The sequence below is a fragment of the Oryctolagus cuniculus genome, chromosome 2, assembly GCF_051225735.1.
Source record: "Oryctolagus cuniculus isolate XC-2025 breed Fujian yellow rabbit chromosome 2, ASM5122573v1, whole genome shotgun sequence".
Taxonomy (NCBI): Eukaryota; Metazoa; Chordata; class Mammalia; order Lagomorpha; family Leporidae; genus Oryctolagus; species Oryctolagus cuniculus.
In genome coordinates, this window is record NC_142868.1 from 82,632,088 (window position 1) to 82,650,262 (window position 18,175).

Here is an 18,175-nt window from a genome sequence, read left to right on the forward strand (position 1 = left end):
TTTTTTTTTTTTTTTTTTTACAGGCAGAGTGGACAGTGAGAGAGAGAGACAGAGAGAAAGGTCTTCCTTTTGCCGTTGGTTCACCCTCCAATGGCCGCCGCGGCCGGCGCACCGCACTGATCCGATGCCAGGAGCCAGGAGCCAGGTGCTTTTCCTGGTCTCCCATGGGGTGCAGGGCCCAAGCACCTGGGCCATCCTCCACTGCACTCCCTGGCCACAGCAGAGAGCTGGCCTGGAAGAGGGGCAACCGGGACAGAATCCGGCGCCCCGACCGGGACTAGAACCTGGTGTGCCGGCGCCGCAAGGCGGAGGATTAGCCTAGTGAGCCGCGGTGCTGGCCTTCAAGTATTCTTGAAACAAAAAACAAGTATGGGAGGTAATGTAGGTGTTAATTAGCTTGTATACATATTTGAAAGCACTATAAATAGGGAAGTAAGCAGTGCCTTTGTCCACCTTTGCACATGGTACGTGCTGCCTGCCCATGTTCACATAACCTTACGTAAGGTCACAGTGCCCACCTCACTGGCCTCACTGCACGGCACCACAGAGGCAGGGAGTCCTCTCCAGTGGTCCTGAGAAGGGTGGGCACCGTTCAGGAAGACTATGAGAGAGAAGCCACATTCACGCAAACTTTCACTAGAGCATATCATTGACAGGGAGACAGAGAGAAAGGTCTTCCTTCTGTTGGTTCACTCCCCAAATGGCTGCCACGGCTGGCGCGCTGCGCCGATCCGAAGCCAGGAGCCAGGTGCTTCCTCCTGGTCTCCCATGCGGGTGCAGGGCCCAAGGACCTGGGCCATCCTCCACTGCACTCCTGAACCACAGCAGAGAGCTGGAGGAGCAACTGGGACAGAATCCGGCACCCCAACCGGGACTAGAACCCAGAGTGCCAGCGTCACAGGCAGAGGATTAGCCAAGTGAGCCGCGGCGCCAGCCGTTGTTCTGTTTCACTACTGCTGTTAGTAATCTCTTCCTGTTCCTAATGTATCATTCAGCTTTACCCGAGTTATGCATGGGGGTGGGGGGGTGGCACAGTGTGTGTGTACCCATGCTTTCAGGTACCCACTGGGGTTTTAGAAGGATCCCTCACACCTGAGTGGCAACTGCTGTGGCCCTACTGGTGGATACCCAGGGGCGTAGACAGGCAGCAGAGTTTACACGTGGACTGTTAGCTTGCTTTAAGCGTTGTGGTTTTTAATGGTGATTTCTTAAATTTAGGGGGAGGTATGGAAAATTTCAAATATATTCAAATGCAGAAAGATTTTAAATATTTATTTTAAATACAATGTTTTATTGTTTGATTGAATCGAGGCCCAAATCCATCCTGTCTTTGTGTTTCATTGTTCCTTTAGCTGTCGATATAGTCCTTCTCATTCTCCTTTTTTTCCCTTGCAGTTTGGTGGGGAACTCAGATTATTTGTCATAGTTCTCTGTAGTGTGGATGATGTTGAGTGCATCTTTGGGTTGATTAGTGCGTCTGTTTCTGTATTTTCTGTAAATTAGTAATTAGGAAACCTTGATCAGACTCACTTCATTCTTCTGCGGCAAGACTGCTTTATACTGGTCCTGAGTCCTTCCAGCAGAAACCGTGCAGTCACTCGTTGTCCTTTTACTGCTAGCAGCCTCGCAGGGTCCCGCTGAGATCGGACTTGCTACTGCAGCTGGAGTATCTGAGACTTTAAGGAGATTCACACCTAGAACTCCAGTGTGTGAGTCCTGCCTCCATCTCATACATGGCCCTGGTCTCCTCCTTCATCCTGGAGCAATGATAGGAAGAAATAAAGGCGGCGATGAGAAGGAAATGAACAGTGAGCATAGGAGAAGTTAAAGGTGTAAAAGTGATTTTTCCAGAACAGTGCCCGTATCTGTTACTGACCAATGATCATTACTTAAGTCTACTAATTCATTGTCTAATCCTGTGTATTTTTCAAAATGCACATTTGGCCACATCAGCGGTTTTATAATCTTAATTGTAAAGTTTGCCAGTTTGAGCACATTTTTGTAATGCCTCCCCCGTGCCCTTTAAAGATCATTATTAACGCTATCTTTGAAAGAGACCAAAGCTGGAATCCCGTGGGAACGTTCCCTGTGTAATCTGTCGTTTCACCCAAACACGCCGTTTTTTCCTAAAACTTTTCTCTTAATTTATCATTGGGTATATTTATGAAGAAAGTCAGTCTAGATGTGTTTGATAAACCTTGTCAGTAAGTTATTCCCTAAGCCATTTTATTAGGTAGTAAACGATTCCCAAACGCACTTAAGTTCTTTTCCTAAAATAGGCATTTAACGTGACTTTTGGCACACAGAGACACAAAGGTTGAGCTAAGTTTTTAAGGTAGTCATTTTGGGTAGAAGTTAAATTTCGCAATTAGCAGTCTCCCACTTCAGGTTTAAATCCGAGAGAACTCTTTAGAAGTCTAAAATATTAGACTGGCCTCTCCCGAGACCCCAGGCTCCATATCAGCAAAGGAGATGGGCAAACAGGAAGCTGTGTGATTCTTTCAGAAGCCATTTTAGATCATGTAATCCCTTCACTTGACCCCCCCCCCTTCCCCTGCCCCCACAGTGGAAAAATCTGCAAAAGCAATTCTGCAGAAACTTCAGAAAGGCCTGTTTTTCCTCCCCTCGTCATCCCTATTTATGTATTTTAAGTGCTACCTGGTAGGGCAAACGGACGTAGAGGGTGGCCTTTCCGAACCCGCTGGCTTCCTCCCTGACGCGGGCTGAACGTTCAGGAGGCATAAAGCAGAGCGTCAGGTAGCAGAGCGAGACTTGGACTGGAGCAACAATGGGCGCTCTCGGGCAGTGGACTGGAAGCAAAGCCCGTCACTTCTGGTTGCTGGAAGGAGCTGTGTTACTCTCTAAAGTGAGGCAGTCGCGAGACTCGAGGTCAGCAGACCGGAGACTGCCGGAGAGGAGCAGAGGTGGCGGTGAAGCCTGCAATAGGAAAGCGTACGTGATGGGCCCAGGCCTGAGCCCCCAGGGCGCCACTGCTGCTGGTCCCGGCTGCTCCCGCTGGCCTGGGTGCTCTGAGGCTTTTCTCCTGAATCCACACGGTGAAGTGTATCCACTTACTGAGAATGATCGGAGACGTGTGGCTTGCTCACTGGGTGGCGGATCCCTGCAGTGACACGAGAAGAGCCCTGTTGCCCTGGACAGAGTCTCACCCCCTTAGCTCAGCCTGTGGGCCCTTCGCGTTCTCTGTCTCGACGCTCATCCCAGCTGCTGCGCTCTCCTGAGCCGTTCTCCAGCACTGCTCAGTACTGGGGAGGCATGTGAAGACCCCTGTGCCCTGTGCCTGGAGTGCCCATCCCCTGGCCATTAATTCAGTTCCTTTTCAAATTAGCTGCCTGTCCTGCAGAAGTCACCTCAAGTCTCCCGTGTAGTTTGTCTCTCCACCCGTGAGTTAGTTCCCGCACGGGTCGGCTACCGCTGTAGATCTGTATTCAGTCCGTATGAGAAATTGCCAGTTAGTTTCTCATCCCCAGGCTCACTGAGAAGTAAGGTGTAGACTTTGCATAATGTCAGATGCATAGTAGAAGTGGAACACTTCATAAGTTAATTATATTAGCGCCACTTTCTCTCCTACTAACCAAACTCCATACACCCAGAGACTTAACTCTTAGTGACCTCTTTGCTCCCTGGGCTTCAAGGAGCAAGGCTAATCCCGCGCTCACCTGAGCGCCCTTCATGATCTCGGTTTGTGGGAATGGCTCTGAAGAGTGGGGAGCCTCTGTGACTGAATGGTTCAGCTCAGCCCTGCTGGCCGTGACGGCTGGTTCTCCTAAGCAAACCCGCCCTTCCTGCAGCTAGTCCTGGGTGTAAATGAGTTGCATTCCGGTCCATTAGAACAACTTGGAAAGTTCGGGGGTGTGGAAGTGACTTTGTTCAGGGAAACCATAACTCTTAACACCCGATCAGAGGTGAGCTGGAGGTGTGTGACGGATTCTCGAAGGCGATGGAATCCTTAGTGCAGTTACAGTTGCCTTGGATTCGGAAGGTGTCGGGAACTGAAGGAGATGGGTGAGAAGGGACCTTGAGTGGCCGGAGAGAACCCGGCCGTGCAGCTTGGCTTTGGGTGTCTTCTCACCCGCAGAAATGAAGAGGAGGGTTAAAGCTGCATCATGCCAAGTGCAAGGGTGACGGTGCCGATGGCACGGCGGCGCTGCAGCCTTAAAAGGCCACGCGGGCTCGCTGTCCCGCCGTGCACTCAGGAAACACCCCCCGCCCCCATGCACTCTGCACCTCTGTGTATTTCCAGCACCGCTTGCCCCTGCGGGCCTGGTTTCTCATCTAAAGATATTCTCGTGTGGGAAGCTAGCACACCCTGAGAACAACTCTTCCCGGACCAGAGCTAACAGCACGCTGCCAGCCGTGGGGCAGGCGGCTCCTCCTGGGTCTGCGGCAGTCACTGTGTGGAAAGGCCCCGCGGCCCCGGGTGCAGCCCCCACGGCGGCCTCGCTCTAGACGACGGCTTCGTTCTTCCGTGCTCATCTCCTTCCATCAATCCTCATTAAAGGTCCAGGGACAGCTTTCTAAACAGTTGCTCTTCGCTCCGAGGCATCTGTAATACACGGCTATGGTGTTAGGCACGAGCTGGCCCGCAGCCACTGGTTACAACCACAGTGCACAGCCTACTCCTCAGAGGTCACCAGCCGGCCCCTCCCCATACGTGCCGTGGGCATTATGATCCATGTCACAGAACCTCACCACCGCCACACCCCAGGGTCCCGGGCCGGGCCTCAGCTCTGTGGGAGAACAGGAGAAGTTGGCCAGGATCCAGCCTGGGGGAAATGAGGGGAAGATTGGAAGGAGGAGCTGCCGTGAGAAACGGGCGAAGGGGCCGGGTCGGTTGAGCTCTTGAGATCAAGAACCAGCAGTCTGCAGTTCCTTGGCTTGTTTCGTTATCATGGTTACCATGGCGTCCACACAGATGATTCTAGAATGCGTGATCCTTAAGGAGGGGACCCTGTTTCCGTGGGCGGTTGGGTTGCTTTCAGGTGGGAGGTCCCAGGTGCTCACGGAGCCTCCGCAGCAGGGTTTTGCACCCTCTGAAGTCTCTGGTAAGGAGCTGTTGGTTGGGCTGGTCCCGCCCACTGGATAAGGAGGGGGAGGGGAGGAGTTATTCATGGGACATGCAGGAGGGGGCTCTCCCACAGTTACATCTGCCGGACGGCCCCTCCCGGGTGTCTCTGGATCCGCCATACTGGTGAGGATGGGTGACACCGGGGGTCAGTAAGTGATTCACGCATCTTCCGGAATGGGCCGTCGTGTAAGGAGGACGAGGATGATGGCCGCCGCAGTTAGTAGAAGCACTCTGCTGCGCTCTCTGTATTTCCTGTGCCCTTCACAACCTACTTCATAGAGGCAGTTACCCTCGTGTGAAGGATGAGGAGTGACGCCCAGGGCTGTTCGGCTGTATCCGTGCTCACATTCGGTGAGCTGCCGGCTGGGATTCAGAGCCGTCGTGTTTTGTTTGTTTCAGCAGCTCGTGATGTATAATTCATCGACTGTCGCGTTCACTCACTGAAAGTATGTAATTCAGTGTTTTCGGGTACACTGTTAATCTGTAAAACCAGCTAAAACACATGACGTGAAGTTTGCCATTTTTGAGTGCACGATTCAGGGACATTAATTACATTCAGAGTGTTTTGCAACCATGACAACTATCTATTTCCAAAATATTTTCATCACTTCAAACAGAAACCCAAACCGTTAAGCAATAGTTCTCTGTGCCCTCCTACCCTGGGGCCCCGTAGGATTTCATCTGCTCTCTGTCCTGATGAGTTTATCTTTTCCAGATAGCTCATGGAAGCGCACTCATGCAATACGCGTCCCTTTCTGTCTGCTTTCCTTAACTTGCAGGGTGTTTTCGAGGTTCATCCGTGCTGTGGCAGATGTCAGAACCCCCATCTTTTTGATGGCCGACCAGCAATCCATGGTGTGGATGTGTCGTGTTTCGTTTATCCGTTCATCTGTGGAAGGGTGCTTGACTGTTTCTCCCCAGGGGCTGTCAGGCTGAGCCCACGTGTATGCTGTACTTTGCCTTCATCCTCAAACAGCCCTTGTCATCCATCACGGTTTCATCTTTTTAAAAAGAAACAACAGAAATAATCCATGATCGTGGTAATAAGTCAGAAGCTTGAATGAGCAAAAAACAGTGTGTAAAATCCACTCTCCAGAGATGGTGGGAATGGTATTACTGAATGTGTGAGTTGTCTAAGCCCTTTACCTGGCTCACTGAATTCTTAGGGCAACCTATAAGCAAAGGGGCTGCTACTGTTCTTCCTCCTTTTACCGTCCTTCTCCTCTCTTAATAACATTTGATGGAAAGAAATTAGTGACTTAACAGGGGTCCCATCCTGGTGATGGCAGAGCGGGGCTCTGAAACCGAGATCTGCCTACTGCTAAGTGTGTGCATGGTGTATAAGAATGGGCTCGTCCTACACATCGTGGTCTATGATCTGCTCTCTCAGTGCTTGTAAATAGAGAGAAAATGCCATTTCATAGTTATTTAACTATAGCCTCTCTCTATAGATTTGAACTCTGAGCCTTTGCCCGCCCAGTTTTCCTTTAGAAAACTTATGACTAGGACCAGTGTTGCAGTGCAGCGACGTATGCCACCGCTTGCGATGCTGGCGTCCCATTTGAGAATGCCCGTACGAGTCCCTGCTGCCCTGCTCCTGTTCCTACTTCCTGTGAAGGCAGGAGAAGATGGCCCACGTGCTTTCAGAGACTCGGATGGAGTTCCAGGCTCCTGGCTTTCGCCTGGCACAGTCCTGGCTGTTGCGGCCAGCGGATGGATGATCTCGCTGTTATGGCCATCTTCATAGTGCCTAACCAGCTACTAGTTCTCTGTTTCTGGGGGACCTCATCTGTACTGGATTGTCTTAGACATGCCTGTTCTATGGTAAAGTGTTCTGCCTCTTGGCCTTGGAGAGATTCTGGATCGCCTACCAAACCCCACAAGTCATGCCAGTTACCAGCCACATGCCCAGGTTTCCTTGGCTTTGCATCAGAGTTAAATGGAAAAAGATCAAGACTGACAGGCAACCTTTCAGGGTTTGAAAGGAATCTGATGGGCCATCGCCATGGCTCAATAGGCTAATCCTCTGCCTGTGGTGCCGGCACCCCAGGTTCTAGTCCCGGTTGGGGCGCCGGTCCTGTCCCGGTTGCCCCTCTTCCAGGCCAGCTCTCTGCTGTGGCCCAGGAGTGCAGTGGAGGATGGCCCAAGTGCTTGGGCCCTGAACCCGCATGGGAGACCAGGAGGAAGCACCTGGCTCCTGGCTTTGGATCAGCGCAGCGTGCCGGCCATAGTAGCCACTCTGGGGATGAACCAATGGAAAAAGGAAGACCTTTCTCTCTCTCTCTCTGTCTCTCTGTCTGTCTGTCTGTCTCTCTCTCTCTCTCTCTCTCTGACTGTCTAACTCTGCCTGTCAAAAAAAATAAATTAAAAAAAATAAAAAAGTAAAGAAAGGAATCTGGTCCTCACACAGCAGTGGTTCTCGGGGGAGAGAATTACCTGTCATTCCCCTAAATGGCCACACGTAGCCTACACCCCTTCAGTTCTCTTTGGTAGCCTGGTGCGTCTGACAGGGTTAGGATGCCCTGCTCTGCTTGGTGGACTCTGCCCGTCGCTCACTCCCCAGGAATGAGTGCAGTCATCAGGAATGAGCGGGTGGGAGGGGGTGATATTTACATTAGCATTTGCCAAGTTTTCGCTGTTTATCTCCCTGGAACATCAACAACACAGCGGAGCTATTAGCCTCCTGTATCAGTAAAACCTAGGCTTTTGTTAGGGTCAGTTTTAAACTTGTGGTTGGATCTCTCTGATCTTTAGAAGAGATGAAGAGAAACAGGAAAATAAAGTTCAGCCAGGCAGGGGCCCGAGGTGCAGCTGTGGTAGCCGGGAATCCACACTGCAGCCTGTGGAGTGGGCAGAGAGAGGTGGTTGGCCAGTTGGGCTTCTTGTTTTTTAGGATTTATTTATTTGAAAGAGAGTGACATCGAGAGAGAGAGAGAGAGACCTTCTATCTGCTGGCTCACTCCCCAGATGGACACAGCAGCCAGGCCAAAGCCAGAAGCCCAGAATTCCATCTGGGTCTCCCACATGGATGGCAGGGGCCCAAGCACTTGCTCTCCCAGCTGCATCAGCAGGGAGTTGGATCCAGCGCTCTGATCCCGGATGTCACATCCCGTGGGCTGGAAACTTCAAGGGTGATGGCGTCCACCCTGCATTTGAATCGCCACTTTGGGATGCTTTGTATTTTTTTCCTGCTGGCCCTGAGCTGCCTGTCTCTCTGTTATTCTCACCTGGGGTCCACCCAGAGATTTCACTGGTCTTGTGGACTTGTGGTCTCCGGATCCAGCCCCCTCATTCCCCCACGATCCAGGCGCAATGCTCCCTCAGTGCCGCCGTGGAACACACACACACACACACACACACACACACCCCGCCTCTGAGAGCCTGGGGACAAAGCAGGGACACTTCCATTGAGACAGCGGTGGCTGTTTCTGGAAGCGGACTTCGGCGTCGCCCTCAGAATTTAATCCGAGTCCAGCAGATGCTAAAACTGAAGGAGAGCAGAAGCATTTGGCGGGCAGTTTCCACGCCCAGCAACATTGTTACCTGTGGTGGCTTTGTCCCTGTGAGTGTTTCTCGGTTCCCGGGAGCTGGCAGTTGGAGACTTTCCGTTGTTTGTGTGAATGACTCCTTGGCCTCTGTGAGAGAGATGGGAAACCGTGATGGCACCGGGAAGTGTGCAACAGCCGTCCCCACGTCCCTGGGCGCTGTGAGGACCGCCTCGGGGTGCAGAGCAGCGCAGGGCTCAAGCCGTGGCATTGCTCTTCCCGGCTAACAGCAATATTCTTTTTGCTTTCCCCACAGCCTGTTTGTCTTTTCCACCAAAGCCAAGCTAGATTAAATTACTTCCGTGAGATAAAAAGATTGCTTGTTAGCTTTTAGCTTAAACATGGAATTTGCATTTTAACTTGAGAAAAACATGGCAATCGAGCAACTTGGAGCTGGTGATGTGTCCATGAGCAAACTCTGGGAGCCAACCCTGTAGACTGGCACTCCTTCACCTCCACCTGTAAGCCTGTAGCCTTGGACACCCCGCCAAGCTTCTGTTTCTTTACCTGTGAAGAGGACGTGTTAGCATGCAGCTTGAAGGATTTAGGGGACGTTACGTGAGACATTCCACTGGGTAGGGATCTGACACATAAATACTAAATAAATGCTTGTTCTTATTTCTAGGCACATACGAACATATTCACGTAGTTTGTCTCTAAGCATACTGGTTTCCAGAGTTCATTTTTTCTTGTTTCTAGGTGTCTTTGAAAATATGGATAAACAACTCTATCTCAGCTTTCTGAAACCCATTAAAGAAATGTTTTAGTTTTTCTAACAGTTTACCCTCGTGAACATCTGTATAGTCTCCCCCACCCCCGTTTTGTGTTATCGTTTCAGAAGCTGGACAGCTTTTTAGGTAGCTCTCCACAGACCTTTTGTGAGCGTTAATGTAGAACAAAGCCCTGGCTGCAAACCCGCTTATCCCAGGAGATGAATATTTAAATAATTCGCTTAGTTCCTAACAGCAGAAGCATCATTAGCTTCTCTTCGCTTGGAGTGGCAGTGGCGGCAGCGGGTGGTTACCTTGTGGCTGCAGTGCGGTGGCCAAGAACCAGTCAAGACGAGTCCCTGCAGCGTGGGGGTGACGGTGGCTGCACATCCCACCCATGATGCTCAGCGTGGCTCCGTGAGCCTCACGTGGCGTTATGCCGGGTCAGGAATGGTTCTGGAAAGCCTGGTCAATGACAGTTACTGGGGCTCCGGCCACAGTTAGTGCGTTCTCTGGCCACGCCCATGCCTTGATGTCTCAGTGCACCGGCCATCCCTGGGGGAGAGGCAAGGTTAAATCACATTTTTAATTCCTGTGAGTCTGAATTATATCACCCGAGATAATAGGAAACCCAATAAAATTTTTGACCTGTTCACCTGTAGAAACAATGGTAGTTTACTCCAGTAGTTCTTTGCCTTCTGTTTAGTCTGCGTTGCTTGCATTCCAGTGATTGGAAAGCATCCTTGGGGTCCAGAACGTTGGCCTAAGCTAGGGCTTGTTTTGTTGTTTCCGTAAAGATGGGTGCATTTCTTGAGCTCCAGGACAAATGCTTTCTGGGACTTTTCGAAGTGGCCGCTTCTATTTCATTTAGGGTTACTTCCTCTGCAGTGGATTATAAACCAGGCTTTGTGTAACATCAGAGACAAGCAGAGAAAGGTGGAGGCAGGGCATTCGGGTGCCCACAGCCCTCTCCTCTCTTAATGTTGTGCAGCCAAGGTAGACACACAGAGCAGAGGTGGACAGCCGACCCTGAGAGCAAAGGGGAGTGGACCAAACGTGGAACTCCATTTGCACACACAACTCAAGCCACAAATTCAGCACACGGCCCATCACCTAGACTATGCGTGTGTGTCTGGATTTGTGACTACGATTGTGTGTGTATCTGGATTTGTGTTGTTTGTACTCTGAAATGTAGATTTTGGGTTTGGATTCATCAGTTCCTTACGTCAGTAGCAATCTTTTTGAAACTGGTAACTGTGAAAAGTTAAAATATCTGCCTTTTCATCAGGCACTGGAACCTTTGGAGATTTAGGCTGACATTTTCTAAAAAGTCAAGGGAATGTGCTAAACTGCAAATCATTGTGTTAGTATATTGTTCTCAAGTTTGTGTGTGCTTGTTAGTTGTAAATTGCAGGCACTTGGTAACATCAGTTAAACTGGTTTTATTGTGTATCTTCTGTGTCCTAGCAATAGGAAATTGTAGTTTGGCAAGGGGAAAAGATTTTTAAAAGATTTTATTTATTTATTTGAATGGTAGAGCTACCAGGCATTTGAGAGGGAAAGACAGAGAGAGAGGTGTTCTGTCTGCTGGTTCACTCCCCAAATGGCCACAATGGCCGGAGCTGCGCCGATCCGAATCCAGGAGCCAAGAGCTTCTTCCTGGTCTCCTGCGTGGGTGCAAGGGCCCAAGCACTTGGACCATCTTCCATTGCTTTCTCAGGCCATAGCAGAGAGCTGGATCAGAAGTGGAGCAGCTGGTATTAGAACCGGCACCCATATGGGATGGCAGCACTGCAGGCGGCGGCTTTACCCTCTATGTCACAGTGCCAGCCTCTAAAATATTTTAAAATATTCATTAATTTGAGAGAGTTCCCATCCACTGGCATTCCACATGGCTGTAACAGCTGGTCTGGGATTGGAACGAGGCTGACCTGGGAGCTGGGGTTGCCATCCAGGTCTCCCACGTGAGTGGCAGGAGCTCAGTTACTGGCGCCATCAGTGCTGCCTCCCAAGGTCTGCATTGGCAGGAAGCTGAAATCAGAGGCAGGAAATCAAACCCAAGTCCTCTGATAGGCTAATTATCTACTCCTAGCTTTGTTTTTTAAATGATTTTCAGTACTGTCGTGTTAAAAGTTGATACAGATGTAACTGTTTCTTTGGAGAACAGCATTTCAACCCAGCAAGATGTATTGAGGTCCTTAAAAATGCTATCCTGGTGTGGGCATTTGGCTCAGAGAGCGAAGTTGCTGCTTGAGTCCTGGCATCTGGTATCAAGGACCTGGCTCCAGTCGCAGCTACTATTTCCAGTCCAGCTTCCTGCTCAGGTGCACCCTGGGAGGCAGCAGATGTTGCCGGAGTGACTTAGTTTCCTGCCACCCAGCTAGGAAACCAAGATGGAGTTCCAGGCTACTGGCTCTGGCTCTGCCCAGCCCTGGCTTGTTGCAGGAATTTGGGAGTGAACCAGTGAATGGAAGAATGTTTGTCTAGTTTTCAAAATGCTCATTCCTTAGAATTTATCTGAAACAAAACACACTCAAAGATTTGTTACTGACACAGCACTTGCTAACAGTTATGACAGTCTGGCCGGCGCCACGGCTCAACAGGCTAATCCTCCGCCTTGCGGCGCCGGCACACTGGGTTCTAATCCCGGTTGGGGCGCCGGATTCTGTCCCGGTTGCCCCTCTTCCAGGCCAGCTCTCTGCTATGGCCAGGGAGTACAGTGGAGGATGGCCCAAGTGCTTGGGCCCTGCACCCGCATGGGAGACCGGGAGAAGCACCTGGCTCCTGGCTTTGGATCGGCGTGGTGCACCGGCCGCAGCAGCCATTGCGGGGTGAACCAACGGCAAAGGAAGACCTTTCTCTCTGTCTCTCTCTCTCACTGTCCACTCTGCCTGTTTAAAAAAAAAAAAAAAAAGTTGCTCCCAGAGTATATACTGTGAGAGAACTACTGCAGTGAGGAGAGGGTAGGAAGTAAGGCCAGCAGGCTGTTACCACCCCGTGGGTGAGCGCTTGCATTGGGGCAGAACAGAGAGGGAAGGGAAGAAAGACCGGGGGAAAGAGGCTTGTCTTTACAGTGAGTGGGTGGAGACAGTCCCTATGGAGAGGCAGTGGCGTGCGAATTGGGGACGGCCTTGATTCGGTCACATCCTGGCTCTGCCTCTGCTGTGAGTTACTGGGCTACGTGTACGACCTGTCTGTGCCTTGGTCCCCGGTACTGAGCGGCCCGGATGCTGGTGCATCACACAGAGCGCTCCGCATTTGCTGCTGTCACCATCCCCACCCTGTCATTTTCCCCGTTGTCCCCGTCATCTCGGTGGCTATTTGCTTCGCTAAGGCTAGTAAAGGAGGTGTTTAACCCGAACACACAGAGTAGAGGAAATATTGGAGGTAAGAAGAATTTGTTGATGAGCGACAGTATGTTCCCTTCAGGGTGATTTGAGTTCGATTTAGGACACTTATATCGGAGTGGAGGTCAAAGCTATAGAGTCCTGAAGTAACCAAAGTTAATGAGGCAAAGGGAGCAAGCGGGGTCTATGAAGAGAACAGGTGGAAACGGTGGGGGCCTGCACACAGACTTGGTTTTAGACTCCTAAGCAGCTCCCTATAATCTCTCTCCCCGCTCTGTCAATTTGCCTTTCAAATAAATAAATAATTTTTTTAAGGTTTGTTTATTTGAAACACAGAGTAACAGGGAGAGATAGAGATCTTCCGTCCTGATTCACTCCCCAAATGGCCACAAGAGCCAGGGCTGGGCCAGGCCAAAGCCAGGAACCAGGGACGGCATCCAGGGCTCTTGCACAGGTGGAAGGAGCCCGACTCTTCGGGCCGTCTTCTGCTGCTCTTCCAGTCACGTTAGCGGGGAGCTGGATCAGAAGCAGAACTGCATTGCAAGCCCACTGCATCATAGCACTGGCCCTCTTGGGCTGGATTCTTAACCCTAATTCCAGAACAGCCTCTAACAGTGGGCCTCGTGAAGTTGACTGTTGAAGGGTTTACTTAGCAGGCCTGGATCCTGACATACGCCCCCTGGGAGTGCTAACAGAATGCCTGATTTGTTTATCTTGTTTCAAAATTGATTTTTTTTTCTGTGTAAAAATGGAATTTTTCATTGTGTTTTGACCTTAAATGTCATGGTTGCTATTTTTCCTGAATGAATCCATTTACCAGACAAGCTGTCCTGGAAGACTCCCTAAGTTTATTCTAGAAAGTTCAGTGGACAGAAAGCTAGAGATGAAGACCACCGGTGTTCTACGGGGTCTGTGAAACCATCACCCCCCACCCGAGGGAGAGCGGGGCTGGGCACTGGTAAGCAGAGTAGGGGCTTTTGGGGTCCAGCAGGCAACTCCTGCCATCGGGCAGGTGCAGTGCAGCGGTACATGGACATGGCAATCTTCAAATCAGGGCATGGGGCCGGGCTCCCCTGGGAGTGGCTTCTAAGAGGCCTCCTGAGGTTCGGTCAGGTGAAAGGAAGCAGCAGCAGCCGCCCCGGGCAGAGAGAGCGGTGTGGTGTGTGACCAAGGGACACCTGGAAGTGGCAGAGACCGAGCCTAGATCATGAGGGGAGGACAAGGGCCGTGACAAGTGCAACTCAACTGTCCGGAGAGCAAGGGAACGTCACAGAAGGCTGTATGGGAAGGTGACGTGACTGAACTGTGTGTTTTAAATGTTCTCTTCGGGGCCACCGGCGCTGTGGCATAGTGGGCTAAGCCTCTGCTCCAGCGCCAGTGTCCCTTATGGGCTCTGGTTCGTGTCCCAGCTGCTCTTCTGATCCAGCTCTCTGCTATGGCCTGGGAAAGCAGCAGAAGATGGCCCAAGTGCTTAGGCCCCTGCACCATGTGGGAGACCCGGAAGAAACTCTTGGCTCCTGGCTTTGGATCAGTCCATCTCTGGCCATTGCTGTCATTTGGGGAGTGAACAAGTAGATGGTTCACTCTGTCTCACCCTCTGTCTCTCTGTAACTCTGCCCCTCAAATAAATACCCCCCCCCAAATCGTTCTCTTGGCTTCAATGTGGCAGCCAGGATTCCTTTTAGTGTGTGTGTCCAAAAAAGAGACACAGAGAAAGAGATCTTCTTCTCTGGTTTACAATGAGAATGGCCTCAATGGCTAGGGCTGGGCTGGAGGAAGTCAGGAGCCAGGAGCTTCGGCCAGCTCTGCCATGTGGGTAGAGGGGCCCAAGCACTTGGGCCATCATCAGCTGCTTTCCCAGGCCATCAGCAGGGAGCTGGATCAGAAGTGGAGTAGCCGGGACTCGAACCTGCGCCCATATAGGATGCCAGCACCGTACGTGGTGTCTTAACCCTCCTTGCCAAGGTGCCAGCCCAAGGAGGACCCTTGAGTAGCCTTTTCAGTGATCGAGTAGTGGGTGGAGGTCATAGTGAATGGTGGGATAGATTGGGCAGGACGCTGGCGGAAGGTTGCACATGAAGGAGAAGGGGTGACTGCCGGCCAGGTGTGTGGGACTGGGGCAGCTGTGCATGGCACCGTCTACTGAAATCCGGACCCTGGCAGGACAGGCGCGGAAGGGGCTGGGTCAGTACAGAACACTTCAGGCGGTACTTTCTAGGAGACAGACGACATTAAGTCAGACACGGTCTCCGTTCTCCTCGGGCTTGCGGCATGCAAGTGCGTCGGGACTTTGCTCATCCCTGCGTCTCCAAGTTGTCGCTGAGAATGCCGCGTCCCTGTCTCTGTTTCGCTGTGCCCTTAGCCTGGAAGCGGCACCTACAGTGGCAGGGCCCACCAGGCCATCTTTCCCAGCTCAGGAGGGACCCCCCTCCCTCCCCCTAGGATGCCTTGTCAAAGAGGCTGGAGGTGGAAGCTTCTAGGCCTGGTTTTTCGGAGTGCATTCTCATGCGAGGAAAAAGGCCTATTCAGATGTACACTGGGGCTGTGGACAACAGTATCCTCAGAAGGCGCAGAGGGAGCCTGGCTGTGGCCAGGCTGGGGCACTGGGAAAGGATTTCGGGCTCCTCTGCAGGGTGGGATTAACCCTGACAGACAGAGGGGCCTGGGCCCCTTGATCTGCCCTCTTGCCTGCCTCACTCTGGGTGGTCAAGAGCCCGCCTTTGTCCACAAGAATCCTCCCCCTCCCTGGCTCCAGTTCCCCCTAGCAGCTCTTGCCCCTGCCTTGTCAGCCGAGAGCAGGGTGGGCAGTGAGTGACTCCGGGGGTGTGGGGGCCGCGCCGCTCCCCTGTGCTTACAGCCCACTCCTCCAGCCTCGTGTGCATCACCAACCAAAAAAGAGCTCATTGTGCCAAGGCCCACCCTGCTTAAAGCCTCTCTCTCTCTCTCATTCTCTCATTCTCTCATTCCCTCTCTCCCTCTCCTCTTCCCTTCCCCCTCCCCCACCTCTACCACTCGAATACATAAATAACTTTAAAAAAAAAAAAGGCTATACCGAGGGATTTCGCAAGTGTGCTCTCACCCCCGTCTCCTCGAGGCCTGTGCTCCACTCCCACTCGGCCTCTGTTCCTTGAGCAACTTTGCGTCTGGCAAGTCTCAAAGGAAGTTTCTTCTGGACTGGCCTTTGTGCACGTGTCTCTGAGCATGGTAAACCCAGTGGGAGCTATTGCTTGGGGATGAAAATGTAGGAAGGACTGGCAGTTATCAGTCGCAGCAATCAGCCTGATTTATCTTATCTGTTATTCATTGCTTTAGGGCCAGATAGCATAAGGGACATACTCAAGTCGTTTTGTAAGCCTTCTGAAGGAAGCCCCTCCGCGGGTCAGGTCCGCAGGTTGCGCACTGGCAGGCTACGGGCCACACACGTGCCCCTGAAGATCTTGGATCAGCTGTGTGTAGCAGGCACCGGGCCGGCGTGGACTAGAGAATTGTCTCAAGCTGGGGCTTGAGACGCTCTTGACTTTTAAAAAAGGGCTCAGAACATCTTAAAATAGTCTGGTAGCTAAAATAACAACAACAGCAGCAGTAATAGCTCGCCATTCCTGAGAATGGCTGTTTGTTTAAAATCCAAGGCACTGGGTCTGGCAGGGGTTAGTTTCCACTAGCTGGGCTCCCACAAGAGTTTCCCTAATGGGAATCAGATGGCCTCGTCATGACCGGAAACACGGGGGTCTGGTAGGCGTGCTCAGCCCCTCAGCGAGGACCGCGGGTGCCGTGGGCTGCACCTGCACAGCCTGGGACCCTGCAGCAGGTGGTGTGGGCCTGGTCGTCAGATGTGCTCGGTCCACTCCTGTGGCCTGCTGGCTCCAGCCCCGGCCCTAGGCAGAGGGAGGGGGTGTGCTTGACTGCCTCATGGCGAGGAGATGTGTGTGAGATCACGCTGTGCCCCGGGAGTGAAGGCGAGGTGAATTCACCTGCTGAATGGACTCGCCCCCGCCAAGCAGCCCCGTGCCCCAGCAGCTGGCTGTCCCCAGCCCCCCCTCCCTTGTCAGGGGGACCCTGCCGAGCCCCCGAGTTTCCGAGGGAGACGGCAGCCCTGAAACGGCTGCCCGGGTGCTGGGGAGGAGCGAAGCGGCTCTGTTTTAGCCGTGGCTCACGAATGACTTTGCCCAGTCTCCTTTCCCTGCCTCCCTCGGCAGTCCCGGGGAGCGTCCTTGGTTTCGGATTTTGACAGGTGATAAAAGCACATCTCCAGATTGCTGCTCCGCGGGCTCCAAATCCCTCGCTATCGACCGCCGGTCTTTTTGCCGCGGTGGAGGGGCTCCCTCGCGGGTTTGCCATTACTCTTAATGGATTGCCCCCCGATACGGGGTGAGGCGCCGGCCCTTGCCCCGAGCTCTGGCAAACTGCAGCTTGACCTGACTGCAGCTGGAGCTGCAGGAGAACATTTAGCCTCGGCAGTTGGCAACATACATCACTCTTTTCCCTGGAAAATGCAGTCGGTGGAAACGGCAGCTGCAAACCCTGTTCGGCTTCGTTACAGACACTCACGGCTGTTCACGTCCACGCTCTGGATTCTTACCAGAGATGCCTTGTGGCTACAGCGTTGGGCCCTGTGCTCTGGCGAGCCAAGCGGGAGCGTCTGAGCGCTGGTCCCCCCGCTGAGTCGCTTTCTCCCAGGTGCTCTGTAGCGGGCTCTCCCCATGCCGACTCGACTCTCTTCTCCCTGGAGAGAGCCGCATTTGAGTTTGCGCGGGACCATTCCTACAGTATGTGGGCTCCCCAGCAGCAGCTGGCAAGACGTCAGAGTGTCCGAGTGGGCCCAGGCCAGTTCCGGGCCTGATTCTCAGAGGGTCCAGCGGGCTGGCGGTGCTGGCTGCCCCCCGCCATGTGCCTAGTTCTGTGTCTGCCACTCCCTGCCTTGGAGTCCGGGGAACCAAAGCCACTGGTTGTTCAGGCCTGAGAGTGATCCGGCTTCCGGCGCTGCCCGGGACTCGGGGTTGCGGGTGTGGGGTTTTCTGGTTTGAAAGCACTAACTCTTCCCTTATTCTTTTCTTGCAGATGAGCTCACAGTGCCTGCACTTTACCCCAGTAGCCCTGAAGTGTGGGCCCCGTACCCTCTGTACCCAGCGGAGTTAGCGCCTGCTCTACCTCCTCCTGCTTTCACCTATCCCGCTTCACTGCATGCCCAGGTAATCGATACCCATCGGCCACGACTTCACTCCGCCCGCCCATCACCAGTCCTTTCCAACCTGGTCCCTCCCGGAGCACACCGTACCACTAACACCTATCCGGCTAACAGATCCACCTTCAAGAGATTAACGACCCCCCCTACTCCCCTAAATCCGGCTGGCACTGCCCAGGACTGATGAGGACGGTCTGAGAGCAATGATCACCCACTGCCTGATGTTTGTCCCCAAACAACACCTCTCTGCCCCCTTCGTGACCTCACCCTCATGGCACACACGAGAGCGCGGGGCAGTGTCACCT

At 52.6% G+C, this 18,175-nt stretch overlaps 1 protein-coding gene and 1 long non-coding RNA gene across 21 annotated transcripts in view; one reads left to right on the top strand and one right to left on the bottom strand.

Annotated features, from left to right (window-relative positions):
- Window positions 1-18,175, top strand: part of RBPMS (RNA binding protein, mRNA processing factor) — a 171,540-nt gene that overhangs the window by 130,111 nt on the left and 23,254 nt on the right. For 18 of the 20 annotated variants that reach the window (XM_089327316.1, XM_089327314.1, XM_089327315.1 and 15 more), the window contains one exon: window positions 17,747-17,877. The exons of the other annotated variants lie outside the window; for them this stretch is intronic. In XM_089327316.1, the coding sequence (XP_089183442.1) occupies window positions 17,747-17,824 (78 nt within the window). In that variant the 3' untranslated portion in view covers window positions 17,825-17,877. The remainder of the gene's footprint in view (window positions 1-17,746; window positions 17,878-18,175) is intronic. 20 annotated transcript variants of the gene reach the window in all.
- Window positions 32-17,739, bottom strand: LOC103346343 (uncharacterized). Its single transcript, XR_515776.5, has 2 exons — window positions 2,659-17,739; window positions 32-1,757 (listed from the first exon to the last, which is right to left on the bottom strand). It is a non-coding gene; the product is annotated as an uncharacterized LOC103346343 (long non-coding RNA).